This window comes from Urocitellus parryii, chromosome 2 (genome assembly GCF_045843805.1).
Source record: "Urocitellus parryii isolate mUroPar1 chromosome 2, mUroPar1.hap1, whole genome shotgun sequence".
Taxonomy (NCBI): domain Eukaryota; kingdom Metazoa; phylum Chordata; class Mammalia; order Rodentia; family Sciuridae; genus Urocitellus; species Urocitellus parryii.
Window position 1 is genome coordinate 150,227,426 of NC_135532.1, and position 22,124 is coordinate 150,249,549.

Consider the following 22,124-nt stretch of genomic DNA (forward strand, 5'->3'; position numbering starts at 1 on the left):
GTGCCCAGCTCTGTGTTTGCTGGTAGACTTGGCCATGTATAAGCCTTCCTTTATAACACTAATACTGAAATCTACCATATTAGCTTTTGTAATATTACAATGAATGTACAAGAAATCCTCAAAACGCTGTCCTATTACACATTATTATTATTACAAAACCCATCTAAGGCCTGGGCCATGCCATCTCTTAAGTCTAAACATGTAAAGGTCTTCTAATTCTTCACATCCAGTTAATACTGCACAGGAATCCAGGACAATAAGTCATTCCACCTTATTAATACCAATATTAATAATAGGCACAATTTATTGAGTTGAGTACTGAGTCTTTGCAATATTACTTCTGATTCTTGCAACACTTCCAAGATATATATATTAACCTGATTTTATAGATGAGAAAACTGACACACTAAAATGTCAATCAATTTGGCCAGAATCACATATTTGGTGACTGAATCAGAGTTTATTTATTTAACCTCAAATCTCTCTAATACTAAAGCCCATATATTTTTCACTGAATTAAACTTTTTATCTTCCTTTTTCTCTTCTTCATGGTGAATATACTCTAGAATTAGGATCAGAACTGGAAAAACTGTGAAATTCACCCCAACTTCTCCCTTGAATTAAAACAAAGGGGGCTCTATACAATATAAAGGAAGAAACCCTTTGAAAAGTAGAAAGAGACCTGATTTTACAATCTACTCCAAAAGAAGCTAAAAGAACCAAGAACAAGTTGGGCCTCTTGAACTTCGTCTGTTAAATGAAGGTACTTATCCACATGGATGCTGTGGACAGATAAAAAGGAAGCAGCTTGTAGAAGCACTGTATCCATCTATAAAAAGCACCATGCTAGGGAACTACATGGGTTCAGTGACTGCCTTAAGGTACCTTCCCAAAGTCATCACGCTCTTTTTAAACTCTGACATCATACTTAGTGTTGTCCCAAGTTCATCATATCACCTCTTCCTCTCACCTTTCTCTTTAAAAAAAAAAAAAAAAAGAAGAAGAAGAAAGGAAAGAAAAGGAAATGTGTAATAGCTCCTCAACATTAACTTTATCTCCTCCAAACAGGCTTTATTTCTCCTAGTGTGTTTTCAAAGCCAAGTTGAGGAAAAAAAAATTAGCATGACTATACCCTGAAAGGAAAGACTTGGAGGAGCCCTTTCAGTTTTCAGGAAATACTATGACAAGATCCTTCAGAGACACAACCCCTGCTTCTGCTGCTCTTCACAGGAGTAACTATTGATTGACATTTCACTCTAGGTAAGGTGGGGATGGTGGTAGAGAGAGAGAGGCAGAGAAAAGGTATTTCATGGTGGGCCCAGGCCTTTCATCATCCTCAAATCACCTCATTCCATTAACTACCGCTATCATTCTCTCCTGGAGGTGTTTTCAGAATATACCAGACTTTCTCTAAATCTGCAGTCGTTCTGTGTAATTATTTACCCAAACACTAAGACTTATTAAAAGTTCCTTAATCCAAAGGCAAAAAGAACCAGACACCAATCCAAGATACTATCTGATGCCAGGTGGCCACCGGCCTGGCTGACATTTCTTCCACATACCATACAGCCTGCAACTTGGCTGCACAGCTAGGAAAATGGATTGTCTGGCCTACACTCCCCATGTCTGGTGGCTACAATGATGCTGTTTGGCTGAGAGATGCATATTTTTATTCCCATCTGGACATAGTGCCTGGGGAAGGAAATTAATCCAAGGTAATGGAATTGACAAATTTAGCCAAGGACAACCCAATCAAGAGGGACTGGAAAAGAGATAAACAGGAAGGAATGATGTACCTTGTCCTCAGACAGAGAGGGGTGTGTGGGATTCAATACCTTACTCCATAGGAACCAAGACACTCCAGAAGGGGGCCAAGTATGTGTCATTTTTAACTGGAAGAATCTTGAGTTCAAGTCCTATACAGAATTCTTCCAGAAAGTAAATTTATGAGAAATTCTAATTCATCATTCTTTAAATAGTACCTTTAAAAAAAAAAAAACACCTTACAAAGGAACAAAGAAGGGAAATTTCTTTCACTATATACCTTTTTGTGCCTCTAAACTTTGGTACTATAGATTATTTATGTGTTAACTACTCAAAAAATTTCAGCCTAAGAAAAAAAGAATACTAAAGATAAAATTCAAAGAAATCAAATTTAATGTTTCCTCAAGAAAAGTATTACAGTGCGCATAGTTTCTCAGAGATGCTCATTTCTGCTAATATTGTCAAGTCAAAACCAGGCCATAAATCTATCTTCCTTGACTATGTAGCAAAAGCTGGAAAGAGCATTTATTTGTTAGCAGATGGAAGGATACTGTTTCTAGTAAAGGACTTATCTGTGTACCTTTCATAAAGCATTCTGAAGAAACATCTAAGTCACCACCCCAGAACAAAGCAGGTTGACAACTAAACCTATCCATAAATATTATTGTGAATGTGGAAAACTTAATCCTTAAGAAACTATCTTGTTTACAAAAACAAACAGCAAATTACATACCTCTGAAATAAACTCTTCTGCAAGGTGTTGGTGGTAGGAGCTGGAGGGATCCTGTAGTTCTTCCTTGTACTGCTTTCCCAGAAGATGGATAGTGAATTCCGCAACCTGTTCAGCTGCTGGTTTTGTGGGCTCTTCTGTCACATTCTCAATTTCATTGCTAATCTGGATTTTTAGAAAAGAGCAATAAATGTCAGTGTTTATTCATTCAATTAACAGATATTTATTTGTTTGTTTGCTTGTTTTGGGTACTGGGGATAGAATTCAGGGGCACTTGATCACTAGCCACATTCCCAGCTCAATTTTTTGTATTTTTATTTAGAGACAGGGTCTCATTGAGTTGCTTAGTACCTCGCTTTTGCTGAGGTTGGCTTTGAACTCGCAATCCTCCTGACTCAGCCTCCGGAGCCACTGGGATTACAGGCAAGCACAACCATGCCTGGCTAACAAATATTTATTAATTGCCTACAAAGTTCCAGACATTGTGCCAAATCAAAGCCAACTTCTGATCATGATTCTTTATGTAGTATTCCACTTTAGAATACACTGGGTAGGCTTTATGATAAGACCTAATATTAAAATGACTGCATTCATACATTTCCTTTTTTAAAATACCTTTATTTTATTCATTTATTTTTTTTATGTGGTGCTGAGGATTGAACCTAGGGCCTTGCATGTTCTAGGCAAGCGCTCTATCTCTGAACCATAACCTCAGCCCCGTATTTGAACACACATTAATAAGTTCAAGAGAAAGCAGAAATCTTTCCATAGGAAACAATCAAAGTGAGTAAAAAAAAGATTTGACCATACTATAATTAGTTATCATCTATTTCTTAAATGTTAGTTGGTCTGTGGAGTCAAAAACTATATTCAACAAATTTTTTAAGTTCTCCCTAATCCAGGTGTTCCCATGGGAAAAGCTGAAATAAATTGATCAATAAAGTAAATATTGGATTATAATACAAAGAATAAAATAAATATCCATGAATCTACACTGACATAAATAAATGAATGAACAAAAAAGATAGTAAAGTAACAATATCTCTTACAGAAGAACTCTAATAAATGTAGAAATGATGGAATTTTGCTCTCACTACTAAAACACTATAGTAATAACTGCTGCATGCAATATACACACAAGTCCATTTAATCTAAGTCCTCCCATTTTGATACATTAGAAAACCAGGATAAGACTAACCTGAAAACTCCAGTCAAGACAACTGGAATAGAATTCAGGTGCTTTTTAAAAATTGTATCATTTTTCCTCCTTGGTGGATCATATAATCAGAAAACTTAGAAACTTCAAATGGAAAAGAACCTCGAAGATCTCATCATCCTTTCTGGTGCTTAAATTCTTTGTACAATATCCCTGGCAAATGGCTGCTCACCATCTGTTTAAATGGCTATGATAAGAAACAAGTTTGCCTTTCAAAGGCAGACTTTTATACTTCCATGAAGTTTTAATGGTTGGGAAATTTTTAACATTAACCCTAATTACCTTCTTGTAAGTTCCACCGTTGATCCAAGCTCTATAACCTGGGATATAAATACAAACTGCAGTCCCTGAGAGCCTTTCAAAACTCAGGATCTTATTATTTTCTGTAGTTGTGGCACCACAAGTGAGATCTAATCAATTAAATTATGATAGGACTACCACCTTACTTATAGCAGATTCTGCGTTTCTATTAATGTAACCTAAAATGACACTAGCTTGGGGCTGGGGCTGGGGCTCAGAGGTAAAGCGCTCACCTAGCATGTGTGAGGCACTGGGTTCAATCCTCAGCACCATATAAATATAAAATAAAGATACTGTGTCCACCTATAACTAAAAAATAAATATTAAAAAATAAAACTAGCTTTCCTTATTTTTTTCATTAACTGCATCATATTGTTGATGCATACTGAGATCAACAGTCTTATGGAATTTTGCACAAGACTTTGCATTTTTCTATATTAAACTTTTTTCTTTTTTCTTATTTGTTCTACTTAGTTATACATGATAGCAGAATGTATTTAAATTCATTGTACACAAATAGAGTACAATATTTCAATTCTCTGGTTGTACGGGATGTTCTACATTAAACTTTATCTCACACTAAATTGGGGCAGAGACTTCCATTCTAATAATATTACAAAAGAAAATACTTGGACCTTACTGCTACAGAACACCTAAAAATGCTGAAGAAGAAGATGTTTTGGTTTTTTGTTTGTTTGTTTATGTTTGTAACTTGTTTGCAAGAAAGTAGGGAAAAAAGAGAAGAAAAAAACCCAAGAAATCAAAAAAGATAGCTTACAGAAATCCAGACAGGTAATATAATATTAAAGGTAGCAGCTTCTAAGAAGCATCTTCTTTCCTTCACTATATAGTCTTTAGTTTAAAATTCCAAGAAGGGATAAGACACAAAGTGGAAGGCATGTACACTCTGCAAAGTCAAATCAAAACTACTACATATTGCAAGAATTCTAAAAAATCAATGGTCAGTTTTAACAACATATTAGGCTAGATTGCAGAAAGAATTAGTGAAATGAAAGAATTAAATGCAACCTTGAGTTTCATTTCAACAAAGAAATGAAAGTTATAGCAGTGAAGACATAGGAGGGCTACAACAAGGAAGTCAGACATCTAATCATAAGAGGTATTCAGCTAGAATTTCTTAGAATTTAAGTAAGGCATAAACTCTCATATTAAGACAGTACAACAAATCCAAAGAAAACTAAATAAAGAGAAATACAGACATATCTCATTTTATAGAACTTTGCCTTATTGTGTTTAACAGATACTGCGTTTGCTATGGATTGAAAGATTGTGGCAATCTGCATTAAGCAAGTCTATTGGTACAATTTTTCTACTATAGCATGTGCTCACTTCATGCTTCTGTGTTACGATTTGGTAAGTCATGCAATATTTCAAGCTCTTTAATATTATTATATCTGTTATGGTGACCTATGGTCAATGATCCCTATGTTTTTATTGTAATTATTTGGGGGCACCATGAACCCCATTTACATAACACAGTGAACTTGATTAACAAATGTGTATGTTTTGACTGCTCCACTACCTGGCCATTCCCCCATATTTCTCTCTTTCCTCAGACCTTTCTATTCCTTGAAACACAAAAAATATTGAAGTTAAGCCAGGTTAAAACATCCCAGGTAAAGGAATAGTTGCATATCTCTTGCTTTAAATCAAAAGCTAGAAATTATTAAGGTTAGTGAGGAAGGCATGTCAAAAGCCAAGATGAACTCAACAGTAAGTCTCTTGTACCAAAGATTTAGCCAAGTTGTGAACGGTAGAAAAATTCCTGAAGGAAATCTTAAGATGCTACTTCAGTAAATGCACAAATGATAAAAAAGCAAAACAGCCTTGTTGCTGATGTAGAGAAAATTTTAGTGATCTTGATCGAAGAACAAACTAGCCACAACATTCACTTAAACCAAAACTTAATCCACAGCACGGCTCTAACTTCTTCAATTCTATGAAGGCTGATTGACAGAGATAAGGAAGCCTTAGAAGAAAAATTTGAAGCTAGCAGAAGTTGGTTCATGAGGTTTAAGGAAAGAAGCAATTTCCATAACATAAAAGTACAAGCTTCACTCTTATTCAACATTGTATTGGAAGCCTTAGCTACAGTAATTAGACAAGAAAAAGAAATAAAAGGCATCTAAATTGGAAAAGAGGAAGTCAAATTATCCCTGTTTACAGATGACATGATTGTATAGATAGAAAAACTAAAGACTCCACCCCAATTATTGCAAGAACTCAATTCAATAAAACTGCAGTATACAAAATCAACATACAAAAAAGTAGTATTTTCACATACTAACAATAAACTTGTTGAAAAATAAATGAAAGAAGCAATCTCATTCACAATATCTATCAAAATATAATATCTAGGGTTAAATTTAACAAGTATGTGGAAGAAAAAGAAGTTAATTTATTTACATAAAACCAATTGATTTTGGTCAAAGGTCATACTGAAGAAGGAAATTAGAAAGACATTCTGTGTTCATTGATTGGAAGAATTTATATTATTAAAATGTCCTTACTACTCAAAATAATCTCAGATTAATGCAATAACCATCAAAATGCCAATGAAACTGTTCACAGAAATAGAAAGACAATCATAAAATTCATGAGGAACCACAAAAGACCCCAAATAGCCAAGGCAATGTGGAGCAAAAAGAACAAAGCTGAAGGCGTATCATAGTATCTGATTTCAAAATATATTTTTTAAAAATAGTATGCTACAAGCATAAAAATAATACAATCCAATGGAAGAGAGACCAAGAAGTTAATTTATTTACATAAAACCAATTGATTTTGGTCAAAGGTCCCAAGAACATACACTGGGGAAAGGACAGATTCTTCTATAAATAGTGCTGGGAAATTGGATATCCATAGGTAGTAGAATGAAACTAGAAACCTCTCTGTCTCTCTCTCTCTCTTCATATAAAAAATAGTTTGAAATAATTAAAGACCTAAATGTAAGAACTAAAACAATGAAACTACTAGAAGAAAACACTTAAAGACGTTGGTATAGGCAAAGATTTTTTTAATAAGACCCCAAAAAGCACATGCAAGTAAAGCAAAAATAGACAATGGGATTATATCAAATTAAAAAGCTTCTGTGCAGCAAAGAAAACAATCAACAGAGTGAAAAGTCAACCCACAGAGTGGGAGAAAATATTTAAAATGGATTCATCTGACAAGGGATTAGTATTCAGAATATATAAGGAACTCAGGCAATAGCCAAAAACACAAAAAATCTTATTTTAAAATGGGCAAAGAAGCTTAAGATGTATTTCTAAAATGGAAACATACAAATGTCCAACATATATGTGAAAAAATGTTCAACATAGCTAATCATTAGGGAAATTCAAGTTAAAATCACAATGAGGTTTCATCTGATCCCAGATAGAATAACTATTACTAAAAAGATAAAATATAACAAATGCTGACAAAGATGTGGAGGAAAGGAATTATGATGTGCTATCAGAAGCAGTGTAAATTAGTACAGCCATTATGAAAAACAATATGGAAGTTCTTCAAAAAAAGGGAAAGTAAAATTACTAGATGATCCAGCATCCCACTATGTGTATCAATACAAAGAAAATGAAATTACTGTCTCAAAAAGACACCTGCATGTCCATGTTTATTGCAACACTATGCACAATGGCCAAGTTATAACATCAACCAAGGTGTCCAAGAGTGAATGAATGATTTTTAATGTGGATTAGAATCATAGTGGAATATTATCCAGCCATAAATAAGAATTAAATCTTGTCATTTGCAGCAGAGTCAATGGAATTGGATAAATTATATTGAATTAAATTAGCCATACCCAGAAAGCAAAAACCACATGTTCTCATTCATTTGTGTAAACTAAAAATGTTGATCTTATACAAACAGAGAGTAGAATAGTGGCCACCATAGGCAAGATAGGGGAGAGGGTGGGGAGAAAGGAGGTTGGATAACAGGTACAAAAATATAATTAGAGAGGAAAAATTAGTTCTAATGTTCTACAACAAAGTAGGGTAAATATAGTCTATAAAACTTTGTAATATATTTCAAAATAATGAGAAGAGTTTGAAGATTCCCAACACATTAAAATGAGTGTTTGAGCTAACAGAAATGCTCATTATCTTAATTTAATCATTATACATTGTATGTATGTACATAATTTATCACATTATAAATAAGTACTTATACTATATGTAAATTTACATACATAAAAATTTAAAAATAAAAGTAAGAAGTGAAGCAGCAAGTATATAGAAACTACAGCAAGTATTTAGAAGATCTAGCTGAGATAATTGAGATAGGTGGCCACATTTAACAAGAGATTTTCAGTGTAGATAGAATAGCCTTATACTGGAAGAAGATGCCATCTGGAATATTCATGGTTATAGAGGATTGGTCAATGTCTGGCTTCAAAACTTTATAGGACAGACTGGTTCTCTTTTTAGTTCTCTAATGCAGCTAGCTCTGTTTACTTACCACTCTGAAAAATCTTAGATCTTTGAGAATTATATTAAATCTATTCTTCCTATGTTCTATAATGGTATAACAAACCCTGGGAGACAGCACACCTGTTTACAACATAGTTTACTCAACTTTTTAAGCCCATTTTTTAGTCTGCTACTCAGATAAAAGATTCCTTTCAGAATATTACTGCTCATTGAAAATATACCCAGTAACCCAAGAACTCTGGTGGAGATGTATAATGAGATTAATGTTGTTGTCATCTGGCATCTCAATATACATACTGCAGCCCATGAATCAAGGAGTCTCACCAACCCCCCAGCTACCAACACTCTGATCAGTCAGTAACCATGAAAATCAAAGCAAGACCCTCCACTGGCAAAAAGATTACAACTCACCAAAGTTCAGATGGTTGCTAACATTTTTTAACAATAAAGCATTTTCAATTAAGGTACATACACTATTTTAAGACAATACTATTACACACTTAATAGACTATAGTATGGTATAAATATAATATGTATGTGCACCAGAAAATAAAAATATCCATTTTACTTCCTTTTCTGTGACATGCATTTTATTGCTGTGGTATGGAACTGTATATTCAACATAGATGCCTGCACACATCTATACTCATTTTTATGAAACTACAGAATTCAAAATAGAAAAGTACACATGCACACACATAAATGAATGAATAGATTGATCTCAAAAACCAACAGAAAAAGCAATCGGGATACCCAAAAGAGAGTGACAGCTGAACTTAACAGCTAAGTTCTCAGTAATAACAGCAAAATCCAGAAGATAATGAAATAAAGATTGATAAAACAAAAACCTCAAGCCAGAATTGAATATATATTTAAAATATCTTTCTTGAGTAAAAGAATAGTAAAGAAATTTTCAGGTGATCAAAAACTGAAATTGTATCAGTAACAGATAATCACTGAAATAATGTCAGAAGAATATATTTCAGGAAGAAAATTGTCCCAGAAGAGAGGAAACACAATTTTAAGAAATAAAATTATAAATGTAAAACAAACTTTAACTGTGCAAATCTAATACAATACTTTCAATTTGTTGAATTAAAAAAATAGAGGGAGAGAAAGAGAACAAAACTACTGAAAATTATCATGTAAGTCAGCAGGGAGATCATTTAAGTTACAAAGTTCTAATGTTTTCATATGGCTCAATATAAAAACAAAGACTTTTAAAACCTTAAATCCTGTAAAGTTAAATACATATTATAATTTATAGGGTAGCTATCAACAAAACAGAAACATAGTATATTATTTCTAAGATAGTAAATAGGAACATGCATTGGGATAGTAAATAGGGACATACCTTGGGGTTTATTTTGAACTAGAGGTGCAGAGAGTCTAATTCTTGTTAGGGTAGCTGTACTGTTTTGTTTTCCTGTTGGTTTTGTTAATTGGCTCAAATTATACTCTCCATTTTTGGATATTAATCTTCCAGTGGACTCCATATAGTTCCTCCATTTCTATTATAGTTAATTCTGTCTCATTTTATAACTGTTTCCAGACCTAAATCTTCCTATTCTACCTCAGTTTTGAAACTACACTCTCACTTTTTATCAATTCATTCACTAATCTTTATTGAATGCCAGTATTTTCCAGCATCATCTACTTTGGACATAATTGTACTTTGGGGGATAGTGTTGATTTGGGCATCCACTCTAGGGATCCCAAGTTACTATCAGATTTGTTTGGTGACAGGTAAGATAGAGAGCCAAAGCAGGATGACTCAGTCTGATTTCCTATAAATTAATATGTTCATATTGAGAAGGGACAGGCAAGGTAACTAAATTGCATCACTCTGGGAAATATGTTCAGCCAATTTGCTCTATATTAAATAATCTGGGACATACAGATCCTCAAAATTAAGCAGTATTTCTAATAAACTGTTTCTATCTTCCTGGGTAGTGTGTAAATTTTTTATTCTTCTTTAATACTTGGCTATAGGACTTAATGTTGTTTAGTGGAAAGACTAATACTAATTATACATTTTTAAGCACAGTGCTTTTTGAATTTTAAACTATTAAAACCTATATTCTTTCCCTCTAAAGAGGAGAACACTAAGATATGATCTATTAAGGATTAATTTTGTCATGATGAGAGTTCCCGGGCCTCATGTCATTTCATTTGCAATTTGAAACCCTTTCTCACCCAAACTCTCCCATGAGTTACTTGGTTCTCCAAGCAATATTAGACTTTTTTAATGTATTGGTATTAAAATTCATGATATTTTCATAGCAGGTACCACATGAAGTCCTGGTAGTTAGAGCAATGAAATATAAACTCTCTCTTAACTCTTGTCTAAACTTCCTTCCTGCATGCATAGAAACTAAGTAACAAAACAGAGCAAGACTCACACTCTCCTCTGAGGACTCCAAGCTGCTCTCTGAGGCACCTTCATAGGAATCCACTCCTGGATATGGAACATTGAGAGCAGTACCTAAGCAAAAAACCAAACACATGAGTTTAGTCCCAGAATTGGTATCCAGGAAATAAGGAACTGACTTCAGAAACCATTCTTGCAAGTCCTTTGCTTTTTCATACTGGAGATTTAGTCTACTTTAATCTTCAGGCACATTTGTATAGAGTCCTCCCAGAATAAGAAATGATTATCACTCAGCCAACAAGCATTGTTTGAACCCCCTACTCTAATCCAGGCTCTATGCTAGATGTTGGAAATTCAAAGTTTCTACCTTAAGGAGATACTGAACAGATACTGAACAAACTAACTATACTAGAAAGGGGAAGTTGGTGAAGGTTGGAGACTGCCATAATTTAACAAACACTGAAACTAAACCACATCATAGTATTCTATTTTTGTATGTTTGAAATTTCTGATACAAAGAAGTTTGCCTTTTGTAACTAAAATAAATAAATAAATATAGGAAACAACTACCCATTTAGAAGAAATACAGAGGTCAAAGGAACATGTTACAGAATGCAGTCAGAAAAATCCCTACTCTTGGAAACTGTAGAACAAATGACAAAAAGTGGCACTAGACAGGTTCTTCTACCTTTGATATAAGTAGTGGTTACCAAGTACTTGCCTTCAAATAATTCATCAGTTCATACATTTTTTAAAGCTGTATTCTGATTTGTATTGAGTACCTACAACATAATGCCATAAAATAAGTGGGAGAAATTATGTTTTCTAGAGACTCTTGAACAATACATAGAGAAAACTTGATATTTTAAAAAATTGATCTGAAAAACAACACTTGCTTTTAAGATTGTCTTAAACCATACCATACAGAAAAGTGAATAATGGCACCAAAGCATACCTCCCAATGTAGAGGTATCACCAACAGGAACTGAGGATGACGATTCAGGGCTAGAAAATAAATTTGTGCAGTTAATAAAATGATAGAAATATGCAGGTTTATTATGAGATTTGGGGTTCATTTTCCAAAAGTAAATCACTAGATCACCAATAAGGGTCCCTAAACCTAAGCAACAAATAGCAAAGTTTTAAAAATTCATAACTTCATAATTTGTTTTACATTTATTAGTGTGTTTTCTCACTCTTCAACTAAAATCACTACATAAAATTATTTTGTTTATTTATCTGCTTTATCTTTCTCTATCCCCTTCCTTTAGGATGGTATTATCCTATATGATAACCACTGAACATTAGCAATTTAAGTAAACTAAAGTTTTAAAAAGTTAAAAATTCAGTCCTTTATTCACACCAGCCTCTGCAAGTATTCAGTGATCACATATGGCTAATTGCTATCATCTTGCAAAAGACAATATAGAACATTTCCACATCTTAGGAAATTCTATTGAACAAGACTGCATTAAGAATCTAAACTCCAGGGCTGGGATTGTGGCTCCGTGGTAGAATGCTCTTCTAGGACGTGCAAGGCCCTGGGTTTGATCCTCAGCACCACATAAAAAATAAATAAATAAAATAAAGGTATTGTGTCCAACTACAACTAAAAAATAAAATTATAAAAAAATAATCTAAACTCCAGGTAGTGTAGGGGGTGCAGCTTTAGTGGTAGAGGGCTTGCCTAGCATGCATGAGGCCCAGGGTTTAATCCCAAATGCCACAGGCACAAATTTAAATTCTGTGAGATTAGGGATCTTGTTTTTACCATATTCCTGCTAATTTCACCAATGTCTATAAAAGTACCTTCCACTTAGTAGGCATTAATTAGATGTTTCTGGAATAAATTAATGAATGAATGCTGTGTGCCAAGAAGTGTAGAAGGTAACTGGCACAAAGTTGTGAGTAAAACACCCATGGGGTATGAAGATTACAGTTGCATTAAAAATACAGTGACCAAGTAAATGATCATGCCAAATGAACAATGCAACAAGCATATATAGAGAGGAAAGAACTGGTTGGGGTGGGGAATATAACCACAAATCTTAACCCATTTGAAATCATAATCATAAAACTTTTAAAAACTTGCTGTAGACCACATTGCTAACAGATTCCTAGTTGTCCTTTTACCATGCCACCTTGCAAATATAAGCAAAGATCAGAAAACAATCTGAGAAAGCCCCTGCCCATACAAGAAAGAAAGCAGGTTTCCACAAATCCAGATTTCCTACCATATTCAGTGGTAGGAAAGTTAAATTATAGTAACTTGGAGATAGTTCAGAACTTTATATACATGTCCTAAGGGGAAAGAGTTTCCAAAGGTGCTGGTTAGTGGTGACTGTACCAAGTTTTCAACTCATACCAATTGAAAACTCTCTTCAATGTTATACGAGTCACCTTCACAGTCAAAAATGTCTCCCTCATACATGTGTTCAGGTATCAATAAGTCCCATCTTCAGAACCACTCCTTTAGATAGCTTGCTGCTGTAAACTAGATTAGAAGGTATACTAAAATCCACCAGAAACACAAGGCATACATCCTTGAAACATCAGTTATATTGGAAGCTTAAGCAGGCAGAGAGTTAAGAAAGAATTGATATGTAATTTAAAATATTAATATAAAATAAATGACTATCGAGATTAAATATGATAAACCAAAGACATTTTGTGATTAGAGCTAGACTAACATATTCCTTACATCTCCCAAGCTTTGGTAGAAAGAAAACTCGAGAAACTCAGGTTAAAAAAACAATTTCACATAAAGCTTCTTCTGGTTTTTAAAAATACTATCTAACGAGTAACAAATTGAACCACTATACCAAACCTATCACTATTGGTTATTTAGAACATTCTTGCATGAAATTTCTTACTAAGTGAGCTATCATCCAGAAGAACCTAAAGGAATATGACACCTGGTTATTTTGATAAGCATAAAAAGGCCCGAGTGATGAGAAGGCATCAAGAGGGACTTGTTGCAGGAGGTGGAGCTAAAAAAAGAATGGCATTCAGATACATTTGAAATATACATTAACATAATCAGCCTGAATAGAGTCTATCACCTTTCCACCAGGCTGTAATACCCTCTTGAGTACCTTCACAGCACAGATGGAAAAAAAAAAATGAGGTTCAAGTGGGAAGTTTCCCAAGGTCACACAAAAATTTCTAACTATATCCCATTCCTTTTCAATAATAATAACAGTAAGAATATTACAACTAAGTTTACTGAGCCCTCATCATGTGTTAAGCACGGCACTAAGTGCTTTATCTTAATTAACTCAATTCTGGAAACCACCTACAGAGGGAGATATTTTTATCCCCATCTACACACATGAGGAAATTAATGCCAGAAGTGGTTAAGAATTTGCCCAGGGTTATAGAGCCAGCCATTGGGTTTCAGAAACCTCACTTTTACCCACCGCAGTTCACTGCTTCATGCATGGCCCTTAGGGACACACTTGCTTCAGAAGAGTTTCATTTGGTGTTAATGATAGTAGTCTATATAAATTAAATAACCTAAAAGTTGTCCTAAATGACCCAGAAAGAAGAAAGGGAGCCTGATCAGAGTTGGAAACCTATAGAAAGCAACCAGCTCAGAGCATAGTAAGGAAAAGGGATGGAAACGCAGCATGGTTACCAGAACAGGATGTTGGAATGAGGTGGCAGAAAAACCAGACCTTACCTGATGTGGGTCGAAAAGTCCCCACATCAAAATCAAATTTAAACTAATTCTCTAACTAAGTAAGCATTCAGAATGGAAAAGCTTGCTTAGAGGAACAAGGTTTTACTTTACTGAATTCAAAATAACATTATTTTAATGATGGGAAGAAGGAAATTCTTGGTAATTCAAATCACTTGTCTAACACTCCAACAGTTAATCTCTCACCCTCCCACTCACTCTCCTTTCAGAAGACACTAAAGAACACTTGACAACAAGAATCCTTTCATATGTTCTCATTAGTTATGTCTCCTGCAGGGATCCCTTAAAATGTCACTCACAAAAGCACTGGAACACAGAGGTGTGTTGAGTTTGGAGACAGAACTACTACTTCATTTCTAGGCCAAAACACAAATTTGAAGTTGTTCAGCTAAGACTTTTAGCTAATACCAGCAGCAAACAACCCCTATTGCCTCATTTGCTCAGCTCATCCAGCTCATTACTGATTCTTCACTGCTACCACCTAATCATGTCAGTGGAATCCAGGTGAATTGTGTCCAAAGATTCTTATATAAGTTTAAACATAAATTTAAAAACTTGTGGGGTTGGTGGGTATCACTCAGTGGTACACTCAAGGCCCTAGGTTTAATCCCCAACAATCCCCAACAAAAATGAAGCAAGTCAAGCACACAGCATAGGTTTATATTCCAATTACTACTCTCTTAATTTTCTACATTTTGCTCTTGCATCCATTTTATAATCAGCATGTAATAGAAAATTTTAAAACCCTCAAGGCAAGAAGTTGAGAATCCTTAATTCTGGAAACCACCTAAAGAGGGAGATAGTTTTATCCCCATTTAAACACATGAGGAAATTAATGATAGAAGTGGTTAAGAATTTGCTCAGGGTTACGGAGCCGCCAATACCAGGTTTATGATTAGCTTTGTATATGATTTAGGAAAATAGTTTGTCTGGCTTCCAAGAACTTAATCTCTAAATCATGAGTACCTTCTTGTTCTATCTCAAAATGTGTTAAGGAAATCAAAATAAAATATGACATGCAGAAGCACTATGAAAAGAACTAAAAGAGAAAACAGCAGTTAATGGATCAGTGGAACATGTCATTCCAAACAGAATAAAACATTTGCTAAAGAAAAGAAAAATTTGTACTTGGCTTTGTAATCCATGATGAACATCATCAACTACAAATGTAGCTAAATAAATAAATAAATCCCCAAAACCAGTTCTTATACACCAGTTCTTATACAAGAACATCACCAGAGACCTGATAATAGACTTGGTTGCTAGGTAGAAATGCAATCATTCAGCTATGCATTTAACAGATCTTTAGTGAGTGCAGATCCTAGATCACATCTTGTATTGGTTACTGAGGATGTGATAGTAAAACCAAATGGAAGGGAGCTGGGCAGTGACCTGAGCTACACGAAGGCACTTTCAAGATGTCTGACTGTAATGGAGACAAGAGCTGGAGGAGGGTCTTTTAAAAAATAGATAACAGGAGAGATTTGAGCATGTTTAAATGTCAATAGGAAGGAGTTTTTCAAGGGAGAAGTTGAAAACTACAGAGGAAAGAGAGATACAATAACAGGTAGAGGTTTCTAAGAGAGAAGAGGGGATGTAAGGCTTTAAATACAGATTTTAAAAAATATATTTTTAAGAGACTTGGCAAATGATAGTGGTAGAAACTTAAAATAGAATATCGTGAAATATTTGCCAAAAGACATAAATCAGCAGGTGGGTTAGTGTTCACACAGAAGAAGCTATTAAAATTACAGAGAAAATTTATGGTGAAAATTTATCTCATTGAAGAACAGAGTAGAACAGTGGTCACTAGATATTGAGAAGGGCAGGGGAGTGGGCATGGAAAGTAGTAAAATAAGGAACACCAAAATACAGTTAGGAGAAATTAGTTCTGATTTTCTGTAGCATAGTAGAGTAGCTATGTTATAATCTGTAGGGTAGCTATTTGTTACAATTCGTTACAAGATAACAGAATGATACAAAAGTTCCTGACACATGGAAATGATTAATGTTTGAGGAGAGGTAAATGCTTGTTACCCTGATTTGATTATTACACATCATGTACATGTACTGAATTCTCATACTGTATCCTATAAATATGTGCAGATATTGTGTCCCAATTTAATAAAGAGGTATGGATTAGCAAAACAGGAAAAATACTCAAGACATTTAATGGACCACAAGATGACCACAAACACAGCAGCATTTGTCTTTGATCTAGAAGCAAAGTATCTTTGAAGGCAACAATAAAATTGTAGCATGTAGGGAAAAAAAAGAATCACTATGGAAAGCAGAACAATGATGTTCAGCTCCTAATCCCCAGAACCTGTGAATATATTAGGGTGTTCAGCAAAGAGGAATTGAGGTCATGTTAAAAGTAAGATTGTTAATCAGCTGACCTTAAAATAGACAGAGTATCCTGCATTATCCAGTGAGCCCAATGTAATCCCAAAGACCTTTAAATGTGGAGGATGGAGTCAGAAGAAAGAATGATACAGTGTGTGAGAGAGTTAACCAGCCACTGTTGGCTTTGAAGATGGAAGAGTCCATGAGCCAAGAAATTAGGGTATTAACTAAAAGCTCAGAAAGAAGAAAATAAAGTCTCTCCAGTCTCCAGAAAGAAATGCAGCCCTACCAGCACCTTGAGACCCATGTCAAACTTCTGAACTACATAACTATAAAACAATAAATTTGTGCTGTTTAACAAAGCTAAGTTTTGTATAAATTTGTTATAACAACAGTAGAAAACTAACAAGAATCTCTTAAGGCAAAGAATACAAGTGTAATTTCAAAGAAATTAAAAAATTAGTCTGAATATAGAAAATCAGCCGGCAAAGTAAGGGATGCAATGGGTAACTATAATAAGTTGGAGAAACGTGGGCTTTGTGCATTCTTAGGCCACTCCCATATAACTCCCAGGATGACCTAAAATCTGGGTTACTTTCTCTCAGCAACTTCCACAGTTACCAGTCTCTATCCTACCCCCAAAGTAATCTGCATTAGTTTCATGGGAAGGAAGCAAACTTGCAAATTCTCAAAATCCATGTATATTCTAGTTCATATGTATTATTATTTTATATATACCTTATTTTCTAAGACCTCATGAATAATATCCTTTCCAAGACCTACTTTCACAAGCCAACTTTAGGACTTGTTTAAGGTTATATGTATTTTGGTATTTATGCATTTCTTCATTATGTGGCATGTGTACACTGTGCTATCATTTTTTACCCTTTTTAAGGTAGGCAAACTGTAGGGCAGACCTCAAATGGCTGTATTTAGGCTTCCTTGTTAAGGTTTTCTGGTAGGCTATGTTTTTAGTATGTAGCCAAGGTCATGAACACACTGATTCAGTGTATGTACTCAAGGTCATAAATATTTACTTGTGAGCATGTGCCCACTTATGTAATCTGTCGGCAGTGAGACTTCTTTGTTTGGCCTGCATATTAAAAAAGCTAAATGAAAGTGGGGCAAAATGAGGCTGAAGCTGGAGGCTGGGGAGAGAGGGTGAAGTGGCACCCCCTTTTTCCACAGAAAAGTCTTAACAGGGCTTCTCCAGAAATCTCCACCATGGCTGATTTGGGGACTGTCAGCAAAAGAGTCTCTGCAAAAGAGTTCAATGTAGATAAACTTCCTATTTTCGTGTTGCCCTGTTTTACTTGGCCACTGGCTGGGAAGATACCAGCACTCCAGGTGCTGGACACCCCCTTACTAGTTTTTCATAAACAAATCCAGTATAGTACTTTGTAGAAATGTGCAAACAAGGCCTCTGGCCTTAAGCTGAGCTTCACAGAAATGTTTACATTTTTAAGGTAAGAGTAGTTACCAATCGGGCTCCATGGTAACAGCTGACAGTGGGAGGAAAGAAAATGGAGAAGAAGCTCTCCCCTTCTAAGGTACTGTCCTTTAAGGGTTAACTTGCCCAAAGCAATGAAAGAGAAAGTTGCTTTTATGTGAACTTCTGCAGACTGTGAACTTCTGAGCCCCTCCCTTTACATGCTGGGTATAAAACTCTGAAACTACCTGACTTCGAGTGTGGAAGGCCATCCTCGCACGTAATTGGAGTTACCTCCCTGGCAGGGTGAGAGGTGCTTAGACACAGCTGTGTCAGGGCCTTCCCCACCCTTTTCCAGGTCCGAGGGCTTGTCCCTGCAGAGGCATGTCTGGCCACTGCCAGGAAGACCCAATCGTGGCCCCTGACCTTGGGATGCTGCCCCCTTTAACCTTCATTAGATGGGATTTTCCCTTGAATTTTTTGTTCCCCAATAAAAGTCCACTCCCTGGCGTGTTCTGTGTTCTCCTTTCTCTCTCTCTCTCTCTCTCTCTCTCTCTCTCTCTCTCTCTCTCTCTCTCTCTCTCTCATCTCTTTTGTAAACCTCCCTATCGCATTAGGTGGCTGGAGGCGGGAGCTAGGAGAAGCTGTCCTGGAGCTGGTATTAAAGGCAATTAGAGTCTTGTCTCTTTCATTTAAAACTCCCTAGTGTTTACTCATGAATCGAACCTTCTAAATGAAGCCAGCACTGCTCGCATGGCAGATGGGGGTTCTGGGGATTGATTGATTAAAGCAAAAGCTATGCCCTCTGAACCTGGCTGCAGCCAAATAAAACTGTTTCCTGCTATCTTCAGTGTCTTCCCTTGTCTGTTCCTACAACAAGGGGAGAAGGTGGGGGTCGCTGCCACCTCTGAATAAACAATATCTGCTATCGCAACTGCATCTTGCATCTTCTTCCACCTGCTGGGATCCTGAATCAGTTTCTTGATCAGCTTCCCCTTGACACAGAACTCTACTCTGAGATATACAACCAGCCTCAAATCCAGATTTCTTAGGCAATTCAGGAAAAATCATGTAGCTAGTTAAAAGAAAAGAAAAGGTCTCCTGATTCCCAGTGGTATTCTTAGTAAACTTTTCCAGTCAGTATATTACCTTCTATTAAAAAAATACTCATTTTTAAATAAATCCTTGATGAATTAGTATTTTGTACTGGTAAACAAATTCTAATAATCAATTCAGAAAACTAAATCTAGATCTATTTTTCAATATAAACAAATTTTGAAAACCAAAATTTCTGAGTGGCAAAAGGAAAAAGTATTAATATCTTGTCTAGGCATCAAACAAACATCATCTATGTATGTTTAGTAAAGACTCAAAATCTGTACCTAACGGTTTCCTAAAAGAAATGAAATTACTTTTCTAAGCAATGCCATACAATGTCAACGCTCTTCCATCATCATCTGCTTCTACAAGTTTGTCCACAGTTTGTCCACAGAGACAAAAGGAACAGAGTCAAAATAGACTTGGAGCTTGTCTATGTGTCTGAAAGTCTTCATGATTTCAACTTTTTTCAGAGAAAAAATATTTTTAAAAATAGAATTGTTGCTGAATATTGATTGGGGTGCTTTCTAATAAACTCCAACTCAAAATGTTTATACTACCAAACTAGTTAACTTTCCTTTTCCTGGCATTGCTAAATATCCCAGAGCCTACTAATTAATTTGATTGTTCCATTTTTCTGTCACTAAACAGAAGGAATTTTGAATAAATTTCCTATTCAGAGAATTTCACTCTGTAAAATTCATGGGATAATTGTAAAGATTACATGTACAAAAAAGTTTGTTAAAATATAAAGCACTGTATGTATATATACATACTGACACTTAAGATTTGAAGGTAGGTTTAGGGACATATAATTTCATTAAAGTTCAGGGAATGTCACTGCCATCCCTCTACTGTTTGTACTGAGAATACTACCAGTTCACTCCACAAGAGTAACCCTGCACTAGCCAATACTTACTGACAGAAGCACAGCACAAGGAGCAGTACATCTGGCCCCCACACTCATGAATGTGCTCCTGAGGAACACAAAAAGACAAAGGAGGCATTCCTGACCTTCTAGGAGGAATTATTTTCTCCTTGATCATTTGATGATTCCCCAAAGCCTCAGGAGCAAATTTATTTTTATATCTATAAAATGAAACAGACGAGGCTTGCAACAAGTTCTTGGTAAAACCCAGAACCTCTATGAGATCAGCACTGTCTGTTTCACATTCTGCCTTCTGCATGGACTCAGACAGACCATATGATGGATATTCAATATGATGACAGATTGGTTAATTAAGAAGTATTATTATAGAGAAGTTTTTTCTAAATATGACACAATTACTTTCTAAATCATTTGAAGTTAGTTTCTTTTAACTTCAGTAGACAATATTTTTAAATTGTAGCAAAGATCTGCATGAAAATTCGTTACATCATTTTTTAATCACGAAAACTACTAAAGTAGAAATTTATTTTCATTATTCATGTTCCCCTTTCTCATTCACACACATATGCATGCAACAAAGGAAAATAAATTTTTATTCCTAAATGATCTAGAAAATTCAGATAACGTGATTAGAGATAGAATATAAGGGCTAAACCCTGGCTCTATCATTTAGTAGTTTTACAACATTCTATAAGTCCATTAAATTCTCTGTGCCTTAATATTCTTTCTTTTTTTTTTAAAAAAAAAAAAAGGATAATAGGGTTGAGGTTGTGGCTCAATGGTAGGGTGCTTGCCTAGCACATGTGAAGCACTGGGTTCAATCCTCAGCACCACATTAAAAAAATAAGTTATGTCCATCTACAACAACAACAAAGGATAATAATAACAATGCCTGCTTCATTATACTGTTTAGAGGATTAAATAAATGAATACAAGTAATAACGTACCTGCAACAGTGGCTGGCCTACAATTTCTATAGTAGTGTTGGCTATTTTTATTTTTTAATTAAGTTGAAAAGCCTCTAGTTATATAATTATTAAAATTACATTTAAACCACTTGAAGGTAAAACCTCATATCCATTCTTCTTCCCATCCTCACCTACCAGGGGATTTCTACCACTGAGCGAATATTCATCCCAGGGATGCAGGGTTGGTTCAACATACAGAAATCAATAAACATAATTCATCATATTAATAGACTTAAAAACAAGAATCATATGATCATCTCAATATATGCAGAAAAAGCATTTGACAAAATACAGCACCCCTTCATGTTCAAAACACTAGAAAAACCAGGGATAGTAGGAACATATCTCAACATTGTAAAAGCTATATATGCTAAATCCAAGGCCAGCATCATTCTAAATGAAGAAAAATTGAAAGCATTCCCACTAAAAACTGGAACAAAACAAGGATGTCCTCTTTTGCCACTTCTATTCAACATCATCCTTAAAACTCTAGCCAGAGCAATTAGACAAAAGAAAAAAATAAATGGATACAAATAGGTAAAGAAGAACTCAAACTATCACTATTTGATGATGACATGATTCTATACTTCGAAGATAAAAAAAATTCCACTAAAAACTTCTAGAACGAATAAATGAATTCAACAAAGTAGCAGGATATAAAATCAACACCCATAAATCAAATGCATTCCTATGTATTAGTGATGAATCCTATTATTAGGAAAACTACTCCATTCATAATAGCCTCAAAAAAATAAAATACCTGGGAATCAATCTAACAAAAGAGGTGAAAGACCTCTACAATGAAAACTACAAAACACTAAAGAAAGAAATTGAAGAATCAGAAGATGGAAAGATCACC

At 35.0% G+C, this 22,124-nt stretch overlaps 1 protein-coding gene across 1 annotated transcript in view; it reads right to left on the reverse strand.

Annotated features, from left to right (window-relative positions):
• Impg2 (interphotoreceptor matrix proteoglycan 2) overlaps positions 1-22,124 on the reverse strand; it is a 91,956-nt gene that overhangs the window by 45,272 nt on the left and 24,560 nt on the right. Inside the window, exons 5-7 of the mRNA XM_026402438.2 lie at positions 11,791-11,840; positions 10,867-10,949; positions 2,498-2,659 (exon numbers count right to left, since the gene is read on the reverse strand). Of these exons, the coding sequence (XP_026258223.2) occupies positions 2,498-2,659; positions 10,867-10,949; positions 11,791-11,840 (295 nt within the window). The remainder of the gene's footprint in view (positions 1-2,497; positions 2,660-10,866; positions 10,950-11,790; positions 11,841-22,124) is intronic.